The sequence below is a fragment of the Podarcis tiliguerta genome, assembly GCF_965153285.1.
Source record: "Podarcis tiliguerta genome assembly, chromosome: 5".
Lineage (NCBI taxonomy): Eukaryota > Metazoa > Chordata > Lepidosauria > Squamata > Lacertidae > Podarcis > Podarcis tiliguerta.
In genome coordinates this window covers 61,584,345-61,608,250 of record NC_139538.1, presented here as the reverse complement: position 1 = coordinate 61,608,250, position 23,906 = coordinate 61,584,345, and the positions used below count along the sequence as shown (strand labels likewise).

General features: G+C 43.1%; 1 protein-coding gene across 18 annotated transcripts in view; it reads right to left on the bottom strand.

Annotated features, from left to right (window-relative positions):
• EXOC6 (exocyst complex component 6) overlaps nt 1-23,063 on the bottom strand; it is a 93,070-nt gene extending 70,007 nt beyond the window's left edge. For 9 of the 18 annotated variants that reach the window (XM_083443587.1, XM_083443594.1, XM_083443597.1 and 6 more), the window contains exons 1-2: nt 22,733-23,063; nt 86-257 (exon numbers count right to left, since the gene is read on the bottom strand). In XM_083443587.1, the coding sequence (XP_083299713.1) occupies nt 86-257; nt 22,733-22,854 (294 nt within the window). In that variant the 5' untranslated portion in view covers nt 22,855-23,063. Of the gene's footprint in view, nt 1-85; nt 258-19,487; nt 19,645-22,732 lie in introns of those variants that run through there. The other 9 variants (XM_083443593.1, XM_083443589.1, XM_083443601.1 and 6 more) reach the window with 1 other exon arrangement.
• Nucleotides 23,064-23,906: the final 843 nt, after the last annotated feature.

Below are 23,906 nucleotides of genomic sequence, written 5' to 3'. Positions count from 1 at the left end.
GTATATTCGAAAAAGGAATGTGTGATTATGAAGAATATTTTTTTTCACTACTTTGCAGTAATTGTAATCATAACTAACACCTTACCTTGAGTTTTTCTGCATCAGCCCTTACTTTAAGAAGTTCTGTAATAGCATCTACAAAGCCTTGGTGGTGAAAATTGCACATCTTTTCAATCTCCTTGTCATGGTTACGTATACATCCATCTAGCTTTTCCATAAACTTTTGGTGTGCATTTGGTTGATCATCATATACAGACCTGTCAAGTATATATAAATAATTGCATTTGAGTTAGCAATTAGCAGGCTTTTAGAATTTTACTAATAACAGTAACTTTTCCAAATTTGTTTTTAAAAATAATAATCCAAGATTAAACATGAATTAATAAATTTGCCACTTAATTCAGTTATCAATACCGTCATAATTGCGTTTGGGAAGTGAAACACATAACTCAAGGCTTGAAAAATAAACTAAGACTTCATTTCATTAAGTCAGGTACTCAGGCAATCAGATCTGAGCTCTATTATTCATACCTTAGTACTCTTCTCTTAGCATGCCAAACAACAAAGATCTCCTAAATAGCCATTTATTAAAATAGACGAATTGCTGCTATACAAAATGTATGGCCTTCAACTATGCTAGATCATATTTCATCATTTTGCATGCCACTAGGCAAATACAGTTCAAAATCAGCTTGCACAATCAGCCCCCTAGCGGAGAATGAATGCCAACTGCTCAGTGTCTAAAAGTTCAAAACTTGGCTTCATTGTACTGCCTCACTCCTTCCAGGAAAGCCTGCCTAGACAAACAGAAGTAAAATAACATAAATAATATAGGGCAATACCAATTTTTAGCACAGACATGCTCAAAACCCAGATATCAGATTCAGCATCACTTTCTTAGATGTTCTTATTTTACAACACTATTTTCTACCCATTAAAAGGTACACATGGCTTACGGAATTTATATGTATATTTTTAATTGCATCAAAATGGAGCATTAGCCACAGTGATTCCATTAGGCTGTAACCAAAGCTGTCTGAGCTAGAGTGAACATGGCTTCTGCTTCCAGAGTGGGACTTCCTCTCTTCAGTCCCCATGGCTCCCTGGCATACCCTCAAAATCTGCTCTGGCAATTTGAGGGACCTTCCAGTGTAGATTTTGGGGGTCCAGAGCAGATTTTGGGATGAGCTTTTACTCCGGTTATGTACGTATAAAGCCCCAGATGGGAGTCAGCCAGTGCCCATGGAGACTAGTAGAACGGAAGGCATGAAATAGCAGAGCAAACTAACTCTTGCTTTGTTCACATCCTCCACCCTGCTCATAGACTGATAGAATTTTAGAGTTGGAAATGACCCTGAGGATCATCTAGTCCAACCCCCTGAAATGCAGGAATATGTAGCTGTCCCATTCAGGGATCAAACCTGCAACCTTGGGGTTGGTCAGCACCACGTTCGAACCAATGCTGAGCTCTAGAAAAGCAACACGGAGACTAAGGAGGTGGACAGGGTGGAAGTAAGGTTAGTCAGGTGGGAGGTGGCCTGCTGAAGACTGAGTTTGGTGGGGTAGGAGAGCCTCCGTTGCCCCCTAATCCAGGATATCTCAATAGACCTTCCTGTCAAAATAAAGGTAAAGGTACCCATGACCGTTAGGCCCAGTCGCGGATGACTCTGGGGTTGTGGGGCTCATATCGCTCTATAGGCCGAGGGAGCCAGCGTTTGTCCGCAGACAGCTTCTGGGTCATGTGACCAGCATGACTAAGCCGCTTCTGGCGAACCAGAACAGCACACGGAAATGCCGTTTACCTTCCCGCTGGAGCGGTACCTATTTATCTACTTGCACTTTGATGTGCTTTCGAACTGCTAGGTGGACAGGAGCTGGGACCGAGCAACGGGAGCTCACCCCGTCGTGGGGATTTGAACCGCCAACCTTCTGATCCGCAAGCCCTAGGTTCTGTGGTTTAGACCACAGCACCACCCACGTCCCTTCCTGTCAAGATACCAGACACCAAATTACACATTTTCCCCTTTGCACCAGCAACAATGACCCAGGGAGTCTTGCCCGGCATTTGTTGTTCACATCAGTTTGCAAATGTCTCTGGGTAAATGCATACACACACACACATATACAAGCTTATAAATGGCATTGGCTTTGCTGCTGAGCAGAGGAGGGAAATCAACCAAGTGAGACTGGAAAAAACACTCTCACTCACAAGCCAATGTGTCTGTTGGCAGAGGGAAGCAGAACATATGCAGGAAGGGCATTGGTAGAAGAACAAAAGAGGAATGGAAGTGTGGCCGAGGAGCATGGGAAATGAGAACAAGCAGAGATTGGCAGACACGGGAAATTCAAGTCAGGCCACTGGAAGCCAAAACACAGTAAGAGGCAAAACAACACCAAACAATTACAGCTGCTGTCATGGGAGGCTTAGAGGATGCACCAGTCAGAGATGTACGGGGGAAAACATTCCTTGTCTTCTCCAAAATAGAAGAGGAAAAGATACAGGAAACTCACAACTCTACCCCAATACAATCAAGCCCATTGCCACCCAGTGACCGAACAATATAACACCACTATCCACAGATAACGTTTGATGAAATGCAAGCTAATGTATTGCCCTCCAGATGTTTAGGACCACAACTTCCATCATCCCTTACCACTGCCAGGCCAGCTAGGGCTGATGGGAGTTGTAGCTCAACACATCTAGAGTGTGCTAGGTTGGCAATCTCTGGTTAAGAGGAGTCAATTTCAAAATGTGGTACAGGTATATGGTTCGTTTTAAACCAACAGTGGTTAGTGTTAAACAAAATTTGCTGGTGCAGGGAACGCAGGAAATAATGGTTAGTGAAAACTGAGAGCCATGCAGGAAAATAGAGGGATTTTGGAGATGAAGAAGAAGAAAAGTTTGGATTTGATATCCCACCTTTCACTCCCTTTAAGGAGTCTCAAAGCGGCTAACATTCTCCTTTCCCTTCCTCCCCCACAACAAACACTCTGTGAGGTGAGTGGGGCTGAGAGACTTCAGAGAAGTGTGACTGGCCCAAGGTCACCCAGCAGCTGCATGTGGAGGAGCGGGGAAGCGAACCAGGTTCCCCAGATTACGAGTCTACCGCTCTTAACCACTACACCACACTGGCTCTCACTGTGTGAGTCACACTGAGACTAGATTCACTCACATCAAGCTAAACCACGGTTTGCCACAACATTATGCATCCATAAATTACTTTGGCCCCAAATATCTGAAAAATTGCCTCCTTCCCTACAGACCCTCTCCAGTATTAAGATCCACAGAAGGGTTTCTCTTGGTAGTTCCACTGTGCTCAGAAGTTCAGGGTGGTGGGGGCCCAGGAGAAGGCATCCTTCACCTAGGCAGCTCCTAGGCTGTGGAATTCCCTTCCCACAGAGGTGTGTCTGGCTTACATTAAATAGTTTCTGCCATATACTAAAGATGAAAACAAAGACCACCACAGCCAACCACAAATGAATAACCACACCATAGGCCAACCCCAACCTTTCTCACCACCAAAGGAACACAAGTAAAAAACAAAGAACCTGCATAAGCAACGCTGACACCAAACCCTACATATAATAAGTAAAATAGAAACATCGCCACCCGACCTCATCCCTACCCATCTTTATAAAATAATAATAATAATAATTTATATCCCGCCCTCCCCAGCCGAAGCCGGGCTCAGAGCGGCTTTCCCCCCCTCCACCTCTTTCCCCCTTTTCTTCCTAATGTCTCAACAAATGAAACAGATTTGTAAAAATGTTACATGGGGGGGGGGGAAATACGAGAGAGACACATTGCACACGCTTTTGTAAACCAAGAAAATCTTCTAAATAAATAAATACATGATACACCCCTGGCCTTTGACACATAAGGCCTTCTCTGTAGTCATGCCCACCCTGTGGAACACCCTCCCATCAGATGTAAGGAGAGAAACAACTATCTGACTTTTAGAAGACATCTGAAGGCAGCCTTGTTTAGGGAAGTTTTTAATGTCTGATGTCTTACTGTGTTTCTTATTTATTGGAAACTGCCCAGAGTGGCTGGAGCCACCCAGTCAGATGGGTGGTTGGTGTGCACATCTGTCTATATCTATCTATCTATCATTTTCAGGACCCACTCTATTCTTATGTCTGTAATTCATTAACTGTTCCTAATACTGAATTTTAATTTGTAGAAACCCACCCTGGAACCTCATGGTGAAGGGTGGGTAATAAATTGGGGGGGGGGATAATAATATTGTAGATACTTATCTATAGAGGAATAATCAATTATGGAAACTAAGGGGGAATTATAAAACAGAGAAATCAATAGTGATTTACAGCAAAGGGAAGGCCAGCCAGAAAATTATTGGAAATACATACTAATGAAACTGATACAGCTTCCTGAATACAAATATGTAAACCCGTGATTTTGTGATCCTTACCTATACAGTGGTACCTCGGGTTAAGAACTTAATTCGTTCTGGAGGTCCGTTCTTAACCTGAAACTGTTCTTAACCTGAAACACCACTTTAGCTAATAGGGCCTCCCACCACCACATAATTTCTGTTCTCACCCTGAAGCAAAGTTCTTAACCCGAGGTACTATTTCTGGGTTAGCAGAGTCTGTAACCTGAAGCGTCTGCAACCTGAAGCGTCTGTAACCCAAGGTACCACTGTATGTGTACTTACAATGCACCCCCCACCTTTCTCAAAGCATTATTGGCCCCATTTTGCAGGCAGAACACCAACACAGAAAAAGAAAAGAAAACGGGTTCCTGATAGCAAAAAGAAAAGTGAAAATCCACCATGTATAAACTGCAGGAGATTGTAGTTTTATACTGTATAATGAAGGTCCCCCAAGTTTTCATTACAGATGTAATGTGTTGTCTTAAGGCATCCTGTCTTTCCAAAAAGATCATAATATACAATGTATAAAAGTGCCCACCCTTTCACAGGCCGTTTGCTGTTCAATATGAAGGTAGTACAGAATAAAGCAATCAACTCTCCATAGCCGTTTTGTACTACACATGGAAATAGCACCATCTTGTGGGAGTTATAATACATCATTTCTTGCAGTGTCTCATGAAACAAGACAACCTTTTGCCTATCAGCACACACAATAAAGTATTTTTTTGTATTGTCTCAAACTCTGTGATCCAAGAGAAATATGAAACAATATTTAATGGGTATGAGTGAACACAAATTAGAAATTAGTATTTTCTTTAGTGAAAGAAGAAGCAAGAAGTTCACTAAACACTACCACTGTTCACCCTCCAGTCACATAGAAGAATAAAGGGGTTTTTTTAAAGTCTGGTTTATGTTGGGTTCATTTTAATGCACTCTGCATATCTTGTGTACTGCTGGCAAGGAGGCTTTAAAAAAAAATCTTAAATTAAAATGAATTATTGTGCATTACCCCATTCATAGCACACACAAGTTGTTGAAGTTACATATGATCAGTCTTAACATTAAGCTGCTGACCCATTTTCCTTTTCACGTGTTTTAAAACTCTTGTTAGGCAGTTTACTTATACACAACCTTTGTTTATACTTCTTTCCGTTGCGCATTTAAGCCTACTATGCAGTGATTTCTGAACAATGACACATATTCTTTTCTGCTCCTTTTCCATTTGAATTAACAGATAATGCAGATAAGAACCCATGTTCTTTATGAATTTACCATTTCCTCCAAGCCTGTACTCCTGAGAAAAGAAAGACTTGCAGCATTTCAAATTCATAGGATTTGTTGTCTTTTCATCCAAATACTTCATTACCTATCCGTGCAAAATTCTGCTGATAAGAAAGCCCCACAATAGTAGGATTTCATGAAGTACAGTGGTACCTTGGGTTACATATGCTTCAGGTTACATGCGCTTCAGGTTACAGACTCCGCTAACCCAGAAATAGTACCTTGGGTTAAGAACTTTGCTTCAGGATGAGAACAGATGCTCCGGCGGCGCGGCAGCAGCAGGAGGCCCCATTAGCTAAAGTGGTGCTTCAGGTTAAGTACAGTTTCAGGTTAAGAACGGACCTCCGGAACGAATTACGTATGTAACCAGAGGTACCACTGTCCTATGCTTTTGTTTTATTATTCACTGAAGTTCATCAATATCATGTGAACACTAGAGGGCAGCACTCCTTCACACAAGGTGTGGCTTACTGAATAAAATGAATCAGCAACACTTAAGGGAACATACAAGCTGCTTTATACCATTGGTCTGCCTAGCTCAGGGTTGAGTGACTGGCAGCAGCTACCATTTGTTTCAGTCACGACTCTTTCCCAGCCCTATGTGGAAATGCCAGGGATTAACAAGATCTTGGTTGGGATACTACAGATGCACATTAGGCCAGATTATGGGATAAAGCACCACTTACATTAATTTCTGCAGGGGTACAAGAAAATTCTCCGAAAAGTTATTCATCACTGGCACATGTACCCTTGTTTATTTATTAATTTATTAAATAAAATAACTCAATCAGAAGATGCGAAATGTTGGCAAATGCAGGGATTTGGAATCTCACTTTCACACAGTGATGGACCTCTCCTTCTGGGCAACTTTTTGGTTTTTTTAAGGCGACTGAACAAATCATTCTGCTGGACTCAAAGCTCAATCTCATCTCAATCCACAACTAGACAAGGAGATGGTCGCATAAAAACCCCAATTACATAAAAATCCCTCTTGACAGAAGCCGAACGTTTACCATCACTAAACACTGGAGGTATTTAAAAGCTGACTTAATGGGAGTAAACTGGGAGCATACCAGAACACAAATAATTGTGGCCTGGCTATCCCAGTCCACAAACAGATGGAGCTAGTAAAGCCAACTGGTAAAGGTAAAGGTGAAGGTTAAGGACCCCTGAACAGTTAAGGCCAGTAAAGACGACTATGGGGTTGCGGCACACATCTTGCTTTCAGGCCAAGGGAGCCGGCGTTTGTCCACAGACAACTTTCTGGGTTGTGCGGCCAGCACGACTAAACCACTTCTTGTGCAATGGAATACCGTGGCGGGAGCCAAAGTGCACGGGGACACTGTTTACCTTTCCGCCGCAGCGGTACCTATTTATCTACTTGCACTGGTGTGCTTTCAAACTGCTAGGTTGGCAGGAGCTGGGACAGTGCAACGGGAGCTCACTTCGTTGCGGGTATTTGAACCGCTGACCTTCCAATCGGCAAGCCCAAGAAGGTCAGTGGTTTAGACCACAACACCACCCGCGTCACAAGGGCATGGGCACTCACATCACCAAGGCCACCTGGGCCTCCATGCACAAAGCTAGATCCAGGATATGCTCCTGTTCCTTCAGAGCAGTGCAACTTAGTCAAGAAGAGGACATCTTCCCAGTTCTTGAACATGAGAACAGCCCACCCCATCACCTCCTTCTTGTCAGATGGAGCCTCAGGTTATTGGCCCTCATCCAGCCCACCACTGCATAAGTTAAGCACTTGCACAGCCTCACCAGATTCAAACTGAGAGATACTGGGCCTCATCAGCATCCTAATGACGCTGTGTCCCAAATCCCCGGATAATTACTCCTAGTAGGTAAAGGTAAAGGGACCCCTGACCATTAGGTCCAGTCGCAGACGACTCTGGGGTTACGGCACTCATCTCGCTTTACTGGCCAAGGAAGTCGTCGTTTGTCCGCAGACAGCTTCCGGGTCATGTGGCCAGCATAACTAAGCTGCTTCTGGGGAACCAGAGCAGCGCATGGAAATGCTGTTTACCTTCCCGCCAGAGTGGTACCTATTTATCTACTTACACGCTGACGTGCTTTCAAACTGCTAGGTGGGCAGGAGCAGGGACCAAGTAACGGGAGCTCACTCCGTCATGGGGATTCGAACTGCCAACCTTCTGATTGGCAAGTCCCAGGCTCTGTGGTTTAGACCACAGTGCCACCCGCGTACCTAGTAGATACATATAGATATTAAAGAACATGAGTAACAGGACCCCACAGCATAAAAGCCAAGGGGTCAAGCAGGAGTTTGGTAGCAGCCCTGATGAACAACCCTACCTCCATGCCTATCCTCAGGGCTGCTAACAAACTTTTGTTTGTTCTATCTACCACATTCCCAACGTTGATCCAGCCTCCTCATATATACAACCAGTCTCTGCTGAAACACAGAAACAAAAGTAACAAAAGCTTAGCAAAATGTGGTTCTAGTTCCATGCCAGTCTAACAAAACTGCTATTAGACCGTAACCTTGAATTGTGCATGCAAGGGGAAGTTTTCAAATATTCAAACAAAGCTCACTGGACCCTGAAACACACACACAAGATACTGCATTTCAAATTGGATGCTGTCCAAACCGTAATTAGCATAACCCAAATGTGACAGTACAAAAAACAACAGCAACATTACATTATTGCAGCAATTTCTCAGGAAGCCTTGCCACAGTTTCTGCTCTAACAACCTACCAACATACATTTGTGACTAATCACCAGCGCCTGATGCTAATTTTTCCTGTATTTCATGTAGCTTTCTGAACACACACCCTTAAAATCTTTCCTAAAATGGTGCCCAGGTGCTTCCTGCAATTCAACAACCGATTTAATATGGTCATATTCTCAATCCCTAAACAGACTTTCTACTTGCAGACATTATCTCTTCCATCCCTGTTAAAAAATAAGTCACTGCTCTACTTAGAAGATTACAACATGCCTAAAGAATGGAATCTGCTTAAATTTTGCAAACAGGGGAAGATAATTTATTAATCTTAGTTCTGCCTGATTTGGCACGTTTTCCTGTATGTGCAGTTTCTGTGAATTGTTCTCACTAATAGTATCCTGTTTCTATGAGCAGGAAAGGGCTGAGTACAGTTTGTTAGTTAACATTGCTTCCTATAACCAGGGTCAATATTCTGTAGTAGTGACACTACAGCAGTTATTGTTCAGTCTGGATAAGCATGTATCACACTGATGGCTGTTAATGGACATCCTTTGTAGTGAAATGTCAACGGATAATCAGTAAACCCAGATTTGCAATGGACTTCCTTCTTCCTGTTTTTACAGCGCAAAGCAAGGAGATGCCTCTTCCTGCAAAGCTTTTGTGCTACTTACCAATTTTATACAATAAGCCTTCCCAGTAATAAGCAAGTTTGCCATTTTGTAACAGAACAAGACATTGAAGCCCACATTCTGTTTGCAAAGATTCGCTTCAACCGATTGCATCCAACGTTAATCCTACTCATCGAGTAAATCCACTAAAATGAATGAACCTGAATTTATCATGTCCGTTCATATCAGTGGGTTTGCTCTGAATCAGATTAATGTTGGTTACATCCCAAATGCAACTCCACTTTTGCAGCAAGTTATCAAACTGTTCTGTTAACAGGAGAGCTGTTTACAAATTTAAGTGTTTGCTTTAAAATGTTCACAAATCTTAATTCCTCTTGCCACCACCCTTTCAACCTAACCCCTGTAAGAAATCAGGCCAGACAGAGAACAGCCAAACATACCTAGCAATGTTGTGCTTAATGCTTAAGCTCCTCTTGATACGTCAATAAAAAATGAACAAGAAGTTTACGAATGGGAAACTGGTAGAATAGGTTTGGTCATATACTCCCAGAAAAATATCTGAAAATTGGCCTTGATTCTACACTAAAAGATCTACATTGGCTCCCAGTATGTTTCTGAGCACAGATCAAAGTGTTGGTGTTGACCTTTAAAGTCCTAAATGGCCTCAGCCCTGTATACCTGAAGGAGCATCCCCATCGTTCAGCCCAGACACTGTGATCTAACTGCGAAGGCCTTCTGGCAGTTCCCTCACTGCGAGAAGTGAAGTTACAGGGAACCAGGCACAGGGCCTTCTCGGTAGTGGCACCTGCCCTGTGGAGCACACTCACATCAGACATCGAAGACATAAACAATTATACTACTACTCAAGTGATTGGTTGGGAGATGTATTTTATATCCCAAACTCTCACTATTTCTGTTATCTCAACCTTGCAATGAATAGTAAAGATTCACAAGAAACAGATAGGATATTAAACTGTAGTTTATGCTGTGACAACTAAGCTCATGCTCTTTTCTGGGCACAATGATGCAAACGCCGCAGACCAATACTTTAATAGTGACAGCATGGAAATCTTTCCAGCAAATGCAGTCACAGGATCCAGTAACATTCCTGAATGGACCTGGAAGCATACCCATTTCCACATAATTTACTTTCAACACAGAAACCCCAACACAAAGCAAGTTCCCATAACTTACACATTCACTTCTTTCAGCAACCACTTTTGGTGGCTTATCTTACACTGCCACTTCTTTACCGGCTTCCTACATGAAAACAAGCTTCCATGATATCATCGTTCAGGCATTAAGAGCAATATTACTTCCTAGCACGCTTCTGCAAAATGGACATTTTCCATTAGCATCCAGCAAGTAATACAGCAAGAAGAAAAAAGTGGACCTTAGGCCATTTAGCCTGCCCAGCTCTCTTTTGGCACAAGCCAGAAAACAAAAAGACCAAGCTTTGAGAAAGGATGTATAGCAGGAACAGAGCTGTGTCAGGAACAGAGCAGTCGGTGTCCCCATTTGAGTCCTGCAGAATGGCCACTGCCTGGTACCCATTAGCAGCCCAGATTTCTACTTGTTTTATTTTAAAGCAAGAAATGAGATTTCAGTGCATCTTCTCCACCTGCCGCATGAGTGGGTTGGCCCCTGCAAGGAAGAGATACAGACCCCATTCCCACCTCAAGTCCTCTGATACACACAGAGGACTTGTTATCTATGTTTGGGAGCAGCCAGAAGCAGGAAGAGACTATCGCGAACTACCCCTAAAGGACAAGAAGAAAACAGTCCTTCTCCTTCCATGAGTCCTTTGGATTCCACAGAAGAGAAACGCTTTTGTGCCATGCTTTGGGGCACCTGAAAGCGGCCAATGAGACATTTGCTGTCTGAAATGTTTCATGTGAAATGAGAGGTTGACTAACCTAGCTCAACCCTAGTGCTAGAGGGGAAAGGAACCATTGAAGTGGAAAGGTAGGTGGCTTCACCAACAATGAACATGAGGATGCTTGGAGAGCAAGGGGAAAGAGTCTATTTTCCATGTATTCAAGGACATCACCTATGCCACGTTTGCACATTACAATATTCATCCAGATCCAGGGTCAGCTCCTATCTAAATGTACATTCGGATGGAATGAGGGACACAGGAGGAGTGTGGGGTGAAAGACTGAACTGGTTTGGTGCAATGAAGAAGCATTTACTAGGATGCATGGAAAGTCAGAAAGATTGAAACATTTGTTCACTATTTCACAATGCATAATAAAAATCTATCAAGTTTAATATTATCAGGTCTCTTTGATCTTTTTAAAAAGGATAATCAACATTTCATATTATTTGTTGGCAGCTCCACATTTCTCTGATGAAGTCTTTATAGCAAAAATAAAAACTTTCCTAAAGCACACATGGAAAACACATAAAATATTATATGATTGTATAGGCATGATTATGCATATCACACCATGGCAAAGGCAAGTTTGCCCTAAGTATACAACCAACAAGAGAAATATAGCCAAACATGACTTGCTTCCAGGTTAGTGTACACCCACCACTGCAAATCTTCACATTTACTCTTAGACGTGCACTTAAAGAATGTTAGTTACACAGACCTAAAAAACAAGTTATAAAGTATCCTTTACTGTAGTCACTTGTTAACTAAATAAAAGTACTGGATGGATGAACTGGCAGGGGGGAAAGTGAACCTTGTGCTCTTTCTGCTGGCAAAGAAAAACTAAATTACTTTGTTAACATTTTGGTGACCAAATCAACATTTATAACTGTGGGAATCAACTAGCATCCTTTCAGATCAAGATCTGGTCACAACTATTGAAACTATAGCAAAATAAAAAGCTCTTAAAGCACAGCACACAGCATGTTTAGACAGGACTTTCCCTAGCTGTTTGTGTGGAGTATATCAGCCATGCACTTGAACTTGCTATACTTGATCTCTAAAACTATTAATTTCAGCTTAATAGCTAGAGGACAGATTAGACTCTAGATACAACAGCTTTTAAGACTTACTAACAGCAACCCACTGACATCAAAGAGGCACCTGTAAAATTACGATTGTATACAATGTATTATCAGACCAAAATATTGAAGGCAGTGAACTTATTCCACATGATTTCCCCAAATACTAGTTACTTTCTAGATGTAACCAAGTGTTAAACACACCAGCCATGTCACACTATGTAGTCCTAACAAAAAACTGTGCTTGCTGACTAGTCCCACCTCCTGACACCTGTGCATACAGTACAAACGTATGCAGCTCAGATGTTGGTCTTGCCCATAACACCATCAGGTAATTCAAGATTAGAGGGGTGTGTGTTATTGTACCAGTTTAGCAATGAGATTTATATCGCCTCCATCCCCCATGGTCATTGTAACCCGCTGGAGTTCTAGCTTCAAATGTTGGGTTGCAATTCTGTGCACAGTTATGCCTTAGTCACTTATTAAAAGGAAATTTACATACAGTGGTACCTCAGGTTACATACGCTTCAGGTTACATACGCTTCAGGTTACACACTCCACTAAGCCAGAAATAGTGCTTCAGGTTAAGAACTTTGCTTCAGGAAAAGAACAGAAATCGTGCTCCGGCGTCGCAGTGGCAGTGGGAGGCCCCATTAGCTAAAGTGGTGCTTCAGGTTAAGAACAGTTTCAGGTTAAGTACGGACCTCCGGAACGAATTAAGTACTTAACCCGAGGTACCACTGTACATAAGACATTGCAAAACCTTAAGAGCTGAAATATCAGAGCTTGACAGAACTTGAGTATTTTGTGGAGGTCAGCAAGCTAAAGAAACCAAGAGGCTGACAGTACCCAAACCACATTAATTCTTAAAGGAAGCAAAGATGACCTTATGTACACATTTGTCCAAAGCAGAACCTAATCATATGCAGTTGAGAGAGATCCATTGCACAGGGAGACATTTTTCCTCTTACTCTAGCACTGACAGAGGAAGCGATGGTAAATACACACTGCAGGGTTATTTATAGGCAATTGGGCTACTAGAACTAGACAGCTATACCTCGCTTGTCTGGTAGATGCCTCACTTACCTTGCCTAGGACAGTTTTAGCTATTCCAGGCAGAAAGGCAAACAACAGAATCTTGTGGCCCTTTAAGGACTAGCAGATTCACTGTGGCATAAGCTTTCACAGACCACACCGTCCACTAAGTTTGTGCCATAATTTGGCTCAGTGGTCCTCAGCTGAAATTGATGTTCACTGATTTCAATAGGTCGACTCTGCAAAAATCTTAGTTGAATGCCACCTTTTGTCTTTTAAGTTGCCCCAGGACTCCTGGTAGCTTGTGCTACCCTTCTGGAAATGGTTACAACAGAAAAGGAAATCCCTTACAAAAGAGATTTTTCTTCTACAGCAAGCAAGAGGCATTGGAAAAATGTTCTTTATTTGATTTCACAAAGCAGTGAAAGTCAACCCTAGCTGGTTTTAATATAAAAGGGCAGGGAGGAAGAAAGAAAGCCAAAGGCTCTGTAACAATATTGCTCAGCTTAATCATCTTTGAAATAAATGAATATTTACAGAGCTTCAGCAAAAATCCTCCTGCGAAGACCACTACTCAAGCAATATGATAGGACTTAATAAAAACTACAATTATTATTTTTAATTTCTTGCTCTTCCATTCTTAAGTTATTGGGTTATTATCAACACCATGAGTCCAAAAAGATTATGTTTCCATTCTAGAGATAACCTGAAAAGAAGAAAGGCTCCAATACCTTTTCTGTTTTGTATCTCTCACAAACAGCACTTGTTTATCTGAAAGTATATCCAAATGTATTCAATTGGATTTCTCCCAATACAAGTGTGTGTGTGTGTGTGTGTGTGTGTTTGTAATTGTTCCTTCAGTTCTAAGCAATTGCTGAGAGAAGGGAGAACAAACAGGTAAATCGTCTCCAGCTATTGACTGCTGAATCCTCTGCCAGTTCTATTACCAGCTTCTTATATTAGGTTATCTTAAGCCGTGGAATTAGAAATTACATCCTTTCCCACTGCACATCTAAAGTTAATGTTTCTCCTATCAGCTCGCTCCAAAACCTTTATTATTTCTGATGGTTGTCTCAGTTTCACTGAAGAAAGCAAAATGCAATGCTGAAATCTGAAGTGACTCCAGAGCTTAGCATGGCTTAAATCCATCCAAAGAAGAGTCAAACATTGGCCCTGCACATATTTGATTCTGTATGGTGTTGTGCCAATTCTGAGCAAAGCAGACATAAAACGGGCATAGGGAAAGCCTCAGAGGACACAATCAGCAAAGAGGCTACTGTGAAGCATAGTAGCGAATGGTATACTGGGTGCTGTTAAGTGATGAAACCACCGGGAAAGAATCATAACAACATCCCTAGTGCCTGTTAGAACTGCTTGGTCTCCCTGAAAAACAAGCTTCGTGAAATCTCACTTTCTGTTCAAAGAACCCTAGCGCCACTTTTGAGCAGGACCATTGTTTCTTGGGGCCCGAGGTAATGACTGTCCTTATACCGTCCTTCTCAAGTTCACTGAACATCCAAACATCAACAACAGCAATGTGTACGCAGGTGCCTTAAGCACACACATGACTTTCTTTGAAGTTCTGTTGTGAAACTGAGAATTGCAGAGCATTAAGTGAGGCATCGCCACATAATTTGAATGCAGTATTGTTGAAAGAATGTGCTGGTGTTTTTGACCTAGAAAACATGGGCCCATTGTCTTACGCTTCCATCTTTCACTAATAACCTAGAGTCAATTAAGCCCAGGTATCAAATACACTTTTTTAGTGTGGAAAATGTCTTCAATAACTGTAACCTGAATTGAATTTAATTTAATTCACACAGCAGTAGCAAATATACAACTCTGCATGATTTCCTTTAAAAAAAAAAAAAAAGGATATCAGGGAGTTTTAGACTATGATATAAGAAAGAAAAAATAACTTTCAGACTCACTGGGAGTGGTTAGTGTGTCAAAATAGGACCTGGGAGACCAGAGTTCAAACTGCCACTCATTCATGAAGCTCAATGGGCCAGTAGGAACATCTCAGCGTAACCTACCTCACAGGGTTGTTGTGGTGATTAAATGAGGCAGAGGAGACAGCAGCGTAGCAACCCCTGCCAGCACCTGGGGTGGACCAAAGTTGTTGATCTTTTCCCCCCATAGCTGGCATTTTTGAAGGATGAACAGTGGCTCCGCCCCCCTGCAGCTCTCCTGCTGCCAGGCAGCCCCCCTCCCATGCCCAGTAGCCACTGTGCCAGCCCCCGGCCCTGCCTACTGGGGGGAGAACTATGTACAGTGGTACCTCAGGTTAAGAACTTAACTTGTTCTGGAGGTCCGTTCTTAACCTGAGACTGTTCTTAACCTGAAGCACCACTTTAGCTAATGGGGCCTCCCACTGCTGCTGCCACGCTGCCGCTGCGCAATTTCTGTTCTAATTCTGAAGCAAAGTTTTTAACCCGAGGTACTTTTTCTGGGTTAGCGGAGTCTGTAACCCGAAGTACCACTGTACTGCACTTTGAGCTCCTTGGGGAAAAGGTGAAGCATAAGTGCAACAAATAACATAAAAGGCATTCCAGCAGAGAAGTACGGGAGACAACAATATCAGATGCTTACTAGACATAAATTGGGGCAGGGGTGGAATGGAGGCCCTGAAATAGGCTCTCCGGAGAATTTAACCATTATCCAAGCTCCTGAAAGCTAAAGTTAGTTCCCCATCTCAGATCATCTTGTGTTAGACCCCTGCCTTATTTCGCTATACTGTATAAAGTTGGTGAGTAGTAAATTGAAAACATGGATATACGCGGGTGGCAAAGTAATTTCCACTTGTTCAACTTCTTCCCAATGCTACAGTTAAAAAATGTATCAGAATCTAGTTTTGCAAAGTCACTACTGCACATACTATGTCATTCTACCTGCAGACTTGCAATGCACTTTAGTGAAGAAGACTGTGTTTCAGTCTCCGCAAGCAACGTCTTATGACACAAGGTATACCAACTGTATTAGAAAGCCAGATCCTTATGTCTAAATGATATATCTGCTAAAGGCTGTTTGTACTAAAAAAAAAGTGTGTGAGAGTGTGTGAGAGAGAGAGAGAGAAAGAGAGAGGAGAGAGAGAGAGAGAGAGAGAGAGTATACACACATGCACACACAAACCTTGTTCACAGTAAATATTTAGCCTAAGTTCCAATATACTTTTTGCCCTATAATGCAGAAAGTGCCTTAAATACTTTTCATACTGCATTAGCATATATATAACCTTATTAAATACTGGTGGGAAGCAACAGGTTCAGCTTTGATAAATATCTATCTATTTCAAAAGTTTTAAGAGGGTTTCTACAAGCCTAGTTAAAACCGCCATAACACTGATAGGAACAAAATACTATATGTTTTAAATGCAACATAAGTTGTTCAACATACTGTATCCAGTGCTAGTAGCATAGTTGGTTGTAGCAAGATGTAACCCATTACTGTTTCAAATGCATTGTTACAATGGTTATTTAATAAATTGTTGCACACACAAAGCTGAAGTCATAAACTTTACCAGGCAAAGAGTGGATTTCCTATCATATTGTGTAAGAATCTCTTCCACAGAAAATCTGCCTACACAGCTGACTTCCACACAGCATTTCCAGTGGTTCATAATTCTACAAGAGGCAAATATGCAGTGCGCACAACATGAAACTTCTCTGGGCATATAGAACATTTGTTTCTCTTTTGTAGGAGAGAATGAGAAACCTAGATAGATGATAGATAGATAGATAGATAGATAGATGTCAGGCATAGACAAACGCCGGTCCTCCAGATGTTTGGGACTACAATTCCCATCATCCCTAACCATTGGTCCTGTTAGCTAGAGATGATGGGAATTGTAGTCCCAAACATCTGCAGGGCCTATGCCTGATATAGATAGATGATAGATGATAGATAGATAGATAGATAGATAGATATAGATGATAGATAGATAGATGATAGATAGATAGATGATAGATAGATAGATAGATAGATAGATGATAGAGAGACAGATATGGCCAACAACTCAACAGAAACTTTGCCTGTAGAAAACCTAATGAAAGAAATGGGTTTCTTTCAACCCTTGTGCAGCTAGTGTCCCTGCATCAATCCCTCCTACTGTAAAGGGGAACTGAACAAATTGCTTTTGGGAGACTTGTCTACTCATAATGAAAATAAAAGTTTCATGAAGGCAAGTATTGATTTGTTTTTCAGCTTTAAGGAACTTCAGTTCTGGTGACAGAATGAGTGTGCTCACTTTTGTAATGGGCTTCCAACCTCAGAGGAGCTTGACAGCTTGTTTAAGATTTTGACTGGATTCAGTACGCCAGAGCAGAAGAGAAAGAGCTCAGAGCCTGCATGTAGCGCAAATAGAGTATGGAAGCAGAGTTTTTGGAGAGGATCTTGCTGGCAATCTAGCCTCTTGCTGGATGCAGGAAATGCAGAGCACGGACACACACACACACCCAACAGCTGGCTGTCTAACCTCCAAGGCCTCCAGCAAGAGAGATATCCCCACTCCCAAGTAATTGGTCCCATTGCTAAATTTCTCCATTAAAAGTTTATCTTACTGTTCAACCAAAATCTACCATCTTTTAACTTAATCTATTAGTTCTGGTCCTGTCCTCTGGGAAGCAGAGAGCAACTATTTGTCCTCTTTTCTGCAATGGTCCTCAGTTAAGTAAGGAGTCTGATCATGTAAACCCCATCCCCCATCCTCTTCTCCAGCCTAAGCATACCCAATTCCTTCAACCTTTGCTAACAGGGAAAGCAAGCCCTATCTCTGAACATCATCCCACTTTTTCCTCATCCTTACACTCTTTCATTATTTCCCGATTTAATATTTGTTTTGTGAATTCAACAAGCAAGCACTGAGAAATGGGGCACAGCATATTCTACCTCAACAACCTTGGGCTCCTGCCTGTTGTTGGACTACAACTCCCATCATCCCTTGCTAGCAGGACCAGTGGTCAGGGATGATGAAAGTTGTAGTCCAACAACAAGTTTGAGAATGACTGGTCTAGACAGATGACATAATGAAACATCAGAACCACTATGCGATGAAACATCTACCACCAAAATATATCCTAGCTTCATGCTGTAGAACTACCCCATGGCACAAGAGAGGTGTTGCAGGCAAGATGAAAGGGGGAGGATAATCACTAAGACCTAAAGTTATTCAAGCCACCAGAGAGCCACCTTTGTGGAGATATGCCCACTGGATTGTGCAGCAATAAGTAATTAGTAAAGAACGCAACAGATTTGCCCCACTTCTTTGACACAGGTTGCAACTATAAAGCATGCAATTGGGATTGTAGTGAGAAACAATAAGAGCAGCCTCATTTCCACATAAGATTAGTGAAACAACACTTTCAAAGGAAGCCGATTTACAAGTCCAGTGACTACATAAATAGCAAGACACACCCACTGGCTTTCACAGGTCCAAAAAAATTACAAACATCCAAACTGTTCCTCCAACCACAATGGGTGATACGAAATCCAACTCTTATGTTCCTTCCAATATATTTCACAACTATTTCACACAAGATGAGGCAAGAACCAGAGTCTATCAGATGTAAGCTTTGCAAGTGCCAAGGAAAACAAAAAACCAAAAATGGCAGAAGAGAGCTACAAAAAAATTAAAAACAAACGTATCTTCATGATAGCTACAGGGATACTCTAATTAAGCAAAACAAATACAGTGCCAGAAAAGGTCAGGCCAATATCAGTTGCAGAGGAACTTCAGTAATAAAACTAAAAGGTGGCGGCGTTTGTCAGGACAAATGGATAACTACAGAACCCATTTCACCCTCACATTTCACCTAACAGGATTTTCCAAAAAGGTGTCTCCCTTCTTCACTTGATAGCTCATTGGTCTCCAAACACAGGCAATTAGTACAAATTCAGAACTCAAGAAACCCAAGTGCAGCTTCTCTAGAGGAGTGCATTTTTTCTCTCATTTCAAGGAGCACAGAACTGAATTTCTCAGACTATTGATTAACCCGATATGCCTGTCTTGGGAGGCCAGGTGAGCTGTCAGATAATGAGGAAGGAGGAGGAGGAGGAAGGCAGACCTCTCCCTCTCCCCTTCTTTTCGGTTTGAAGAAGAGTCTGCAAAGGGCAGAGGTGAAGTGTCAGGTTGAAATAGGTACAATAGACAAGATACACGAGGGAGAAAGACGACAGAGGAACGGGGGAGGGGGGCACCAGCAAGACAGACCACCGCCCCAAGACGTAGGGAAGGGCAAGAAACTCCACAGGAGGGAGGACTTAAAAGGCTCGGAGGAATCTCCCTTCCTGAGACTTGGTAGGAAAGGGGGCACCTCTCCCTAGAGCCTGCTCCCCGCAACCAATGTGCGCGTGTGCCTGGGGAGGAGCTGTCATTGCTCTTGCTCCTGCTGTGGCAACCAGAGAGAGATGGGGTGGGGAGCGCGCAAGGGGGGGGGGGAGCCTGGCACGTGCAGCCCCTGCGCCCGGCCGGGGAGAGCCTCCCCCGCCCCCTCACCTCAAGGTGGGTCCCACACAGGCCGTCTCGGTGCTCTCAATCTCCTGCAGGATCCGCTCATGCTCCGGCAGGCTCTCCGCCATCTTGGATGGGAGGGAAGCGAGCGGAGGCGCGCAGAGGGAAAGGGCGAGAGCGAGGAAAGCGAGGCAGCCCGCGGGGGAGGGAGGGAGGCTCGAAGGGGAGGGGCTAGCCGCTGCGCAGAGGAAGCGAGCCAATCAGCGTGCCGGAAGGAGCCGTCGACCTTCGGAGGTGCCCGCCTCCTGCAGAACTCCCTCGGGCGCGCGGTGGCCCGGACTGGGGCGCTGGGCTCTCCTGCTATGGCAGCCGGGGAGCTGTGGCAAGGAGCCTTCCCTCCCTGCGGGTCGGGGAGGCGCCGGAAGGCGCGGGGTTGTTGAGCACGAAGGAGCTCCTAATTTGGAGTCAGTGGCACAAAGTTCAAGGGGACGTCCTTCCCCGCCCAGAAAGTCTGTTTCCAGCCAATGGGGTGGGGGCCTAACTCTGCGCATAGCGCTAGGCACTGCCCAGCTCCGCGCTTATTCATTCCCTTTCTCCAACCTGCCCCTGCAGCCCGATCCTGTGCGTGCGTATTTGGAACCAGGGGTGCTAACTTGAATAAAATATACGGGGCAGGTGAGCCCCTTCCTGCACAATCGATCACGTAACGTGGTGCACGTACACCATCTGAATGGCAATGTCCATTAATTTGGGTGGGGGGCGGCGATCCCGTCAAATATTTTATCAGAGGGGGCGAAGGGACTTCTGCCTCCAGGAGTTGGCTCCGATGCTTGGAAGTAGGTCCCAGTAAGTAAGCCAGAAGCCTGCTTACATGGAAATGATGAGTCCAACAGGACTTACCCTGCCTGACAGCCCAGTCCTAGGCAGAGGTCGGCGCACCAAATCCCAACCGGGGAGGGAGGAGGGGCATCACATATTTAGATGCTCCTACCTCTATACAGGACTGGTCTGCGCGTCTAAAAGGACTTGGAGGCGCTTCCAGACGACCTGTTCGTTGAGCCTTCGCCCTGATTGGTCTGCAGAGATATTAGACGGACGACGCTGGCTGTTGAATGAGCATTCCCTCTTGTTTGTTTACCGGGAGGTACTTTGCGTCGCTTTCCTTATCGCAAACGTCCCCACTCCACAACCTGGATTTGTCGGTATGTGGGCTGAATCCCACGTGAAAATATCGGCAGTCTGGAAACGCCCTTAGATGGTCGCTGAAGTTCTGTCTTTAGAAGAGATGGGTGGGATGGGTGTCTAGTTATCCTACACTAAAACGGTACTCTGCACACTCTCAATGGGTCTCTCCTTTTTATAACAACACCTTCACATATCCCAGAGTAGAACACTGACAGCACAATCACTTTCTTGATAAATACTATTTGCATCTATCACTTTGAGTCACTGTATCTGGAAATGGTTCTGTAAATACCTCATAGGTGTCAGAAGGAGGGAGGGTAAGGCAGTACAAACTCTTTGAACTGAAAAAGGCAGGGCCCAAAATAAAAAAAATATGTTGAATTGCTTTGGTTTCTCATAAAGCTAGGCCCAGTTGACGTGGTCCTATCCTTCCTTGCAGTTCAACCTGAAACATTATTCAGGTGTGGAAAGGGCAACATTAAGAAACAGGTCAACTGGATAGAGGGATGGTAAAGGTGAAAGTAAAGGGACCCCTGACCATTAGGTCCAGTCATGACCGACTCTGGGGTTGCGGTGCTCATCTCACTTTATTGGCCAAGGGAGGCGGCGTACAGTCATGTGGCCAGCATGACTAAGCTGCTTCTGGCGAAACCAGAGCAGCACATGGAAACACCGTTTACCTTCCTGCAGGAGTGGTACCTATTTATCTACTTGCACTTTGATGTGCTTTCAACTGCTAGGTTGGCAGGAGCAGGGACCAAGCAACGGGAGCTCACCCCGTCATGGGGATTCGAACCACTGTCCTTCTGATCGGCAAGCCCTAGGCTCTGTGGTTTAACCCACAGCGCCACCTGCATCCCTCCAGAGGGATATTAGGGTTGCCATATTTTGAAGAACAACACCTGGGGCAAGAGGGGAGGGGGAGCGGGTGCAATCTACAATGTCCCTTCAAAATATACCAAAACAACATAAAAAGTAGACTGCTCCCACACCCCCAGACAGTTCAGCAAATTCAATAAATCCACCAAGACAGAAAATTTACCCCTTAAAAAGAGGACATATGGCAATCCAAGAAACATCCTCCTATCCTCACAGAACCAGGAGGGAAGGAGGCAGTGTTGCTTCCATAATTTTTCAACAACGTTCTACCTGGACTGAAATACAAATAGATATTAAAAAATTGCTTTTCCACTTTATGTACATTGGGTGAAGAACATATGAAACGGGGGGAGGGGGGAGTTAAATTTGATAAAACTGTGACATGAAAATAAAAGTATCCTGGGTGATGTGCAATGTTTGTCCACTTCTTTCAATGGGTCTACTCTGAGTATGACTTAGTTGGCTCTCTCTCATAGTTTTTCTAGCAGAATCATCTTTGTAAACTGATCCTTGTGGCAGCAGAGCCATGCTATTTTTAAAAAAACCTCTGTTGGGTACTAAAAATAAACTCGAATATGATACCTTGTAATCAAATATATAATATGGCCATGGAAATGCAAATGTATTTTCTTTCTTTTTTATTTGCTAATTGCTGTATTTTAGCCTATAGTAAGTTAATGTGCTACAATGAATGTCAACCCTTTCGGTAATTCACTCTGTGCTAGCTGCACAAATACCTTTTAATCATCAAAGCTATATCTGCATGGGTATGAAATGTAGTCCACTCCCTGGGGGTTGGACAGATCAGGGGGGACCTATTTTTCAAATATAACATTTTCTTAGACTCCAAAAGCAGGGGAAATAAAGAGTATACATTCACAGAAACAAGCCAATACCATCAGCAAATCATGTACCCCAATTCAAAGCTGCTTCCAGCACAGAAATCCAAATAATGCCACTAAACAGAAGAACTGAGTCTTAGGAAGAATTTCGCCTTAACTTATGGAACCCAAATACTTTTCATGGAAATAACACATTTCATTAAAAGGAAGGAATGTGCTTCAATTTCAGAGGTGTCGATTTTTACTGGTTGTTTTAGGTACAGCTAAATCTCTACTGAGGTCGGAAGGAATGATAGGATAGTTCTGTATAACCAAACATAAATAAATAAAACCACCCCCACAGGACAAAATAAAGTGCATTCTTTGCGATATGATGCTACTTACCCTAAAGTGATTCCTAGAGGCAGCTCCAAGTACTTGATCTCGCCAAGAACAGTTTCATATACGTTATCTTTGTTTTCTTCTGCATAAAATCCTGCTGCATTTGGGCTGGTATTTATAGCCATGGTCAAATATTGAACTGTTTCAGTGTTAAGGGAGGACCTTCTCCTCTCTTATTATTACCACTGAAATGAAAAAAATGGTCAGCAATGAGAAAGTTAGGGGTGAGAAAACAAACCCTGGATTGACTCTGGCAGTCCTGAAGACGTTCTGCCCGCAAGTGCTGTCGCAGCTGTCGTTGGTCCCCTGCCAGCGTTGGTAACCTTTTGCTTATGACTCCAGTCTCGGTCTTCTCCTTGAAGCCAGGTCTACTTAATACATACCCATTTTGATGTAGCAGGCAATATATTTGCTAAAACACTGCATGTGCAAAATATTTTTATACATCCATAAAGTACAATAACAACCTTGTAAAGTATACAGTTTTTTGGGGGGGGTTCGCTCCCCCCCACACTTATTTTCCCTTCTATATGGGTTCTGTTTCTCTTTCTCTCTTTCTCTCTTTTACAGTGTTACCTCAGGTTAAGAACTTAATTCGTCTTGGAGGTCCGTTCTTAACCTGAAACTGTACTTAGCCTGAGGTACCACTTTAGCTAATGGGGCCTCCTGCTGCCGCCGCACGATTTCTGTTCTCATCCTGAAGCAAAGTTCTTAACCCAAGGCACTATTTCTGGGTTAGCAGAGTCTGTAAGCTGAAGCATCTGTAACCCGAGGTACCACTGTATTTATGTCTCACCATGTTTAGTGCACATATAATTATGTACTTTATGAACTTTCAATAAATATGTTTTTTAATTAAAAAAACCCACATCCATAAAGTAGAAATATACCCCTAGGATAAGGCAAAGCAGAGGGTGCTTTAAAATCAATGGCATTTTTAGCTTCTACATCAAGCTCAGTCTGACCCCTACTGCCACGCATCCAAAGGCATACAGTAATATTTTCCATGCTTGGCTTTTTCCTGTTGCCTTAATAAAAGTCTGCACAAGTTAAGGAAGCAGATTACATTGGGGGAAATACTGCAACATGTACCAAGATCAATATGTGCTGTTCTGGGAACTTTTCATAGTGATCTCAGAGATGCATCTTGGCAACTATTATGTTAAAAACCAGAGGG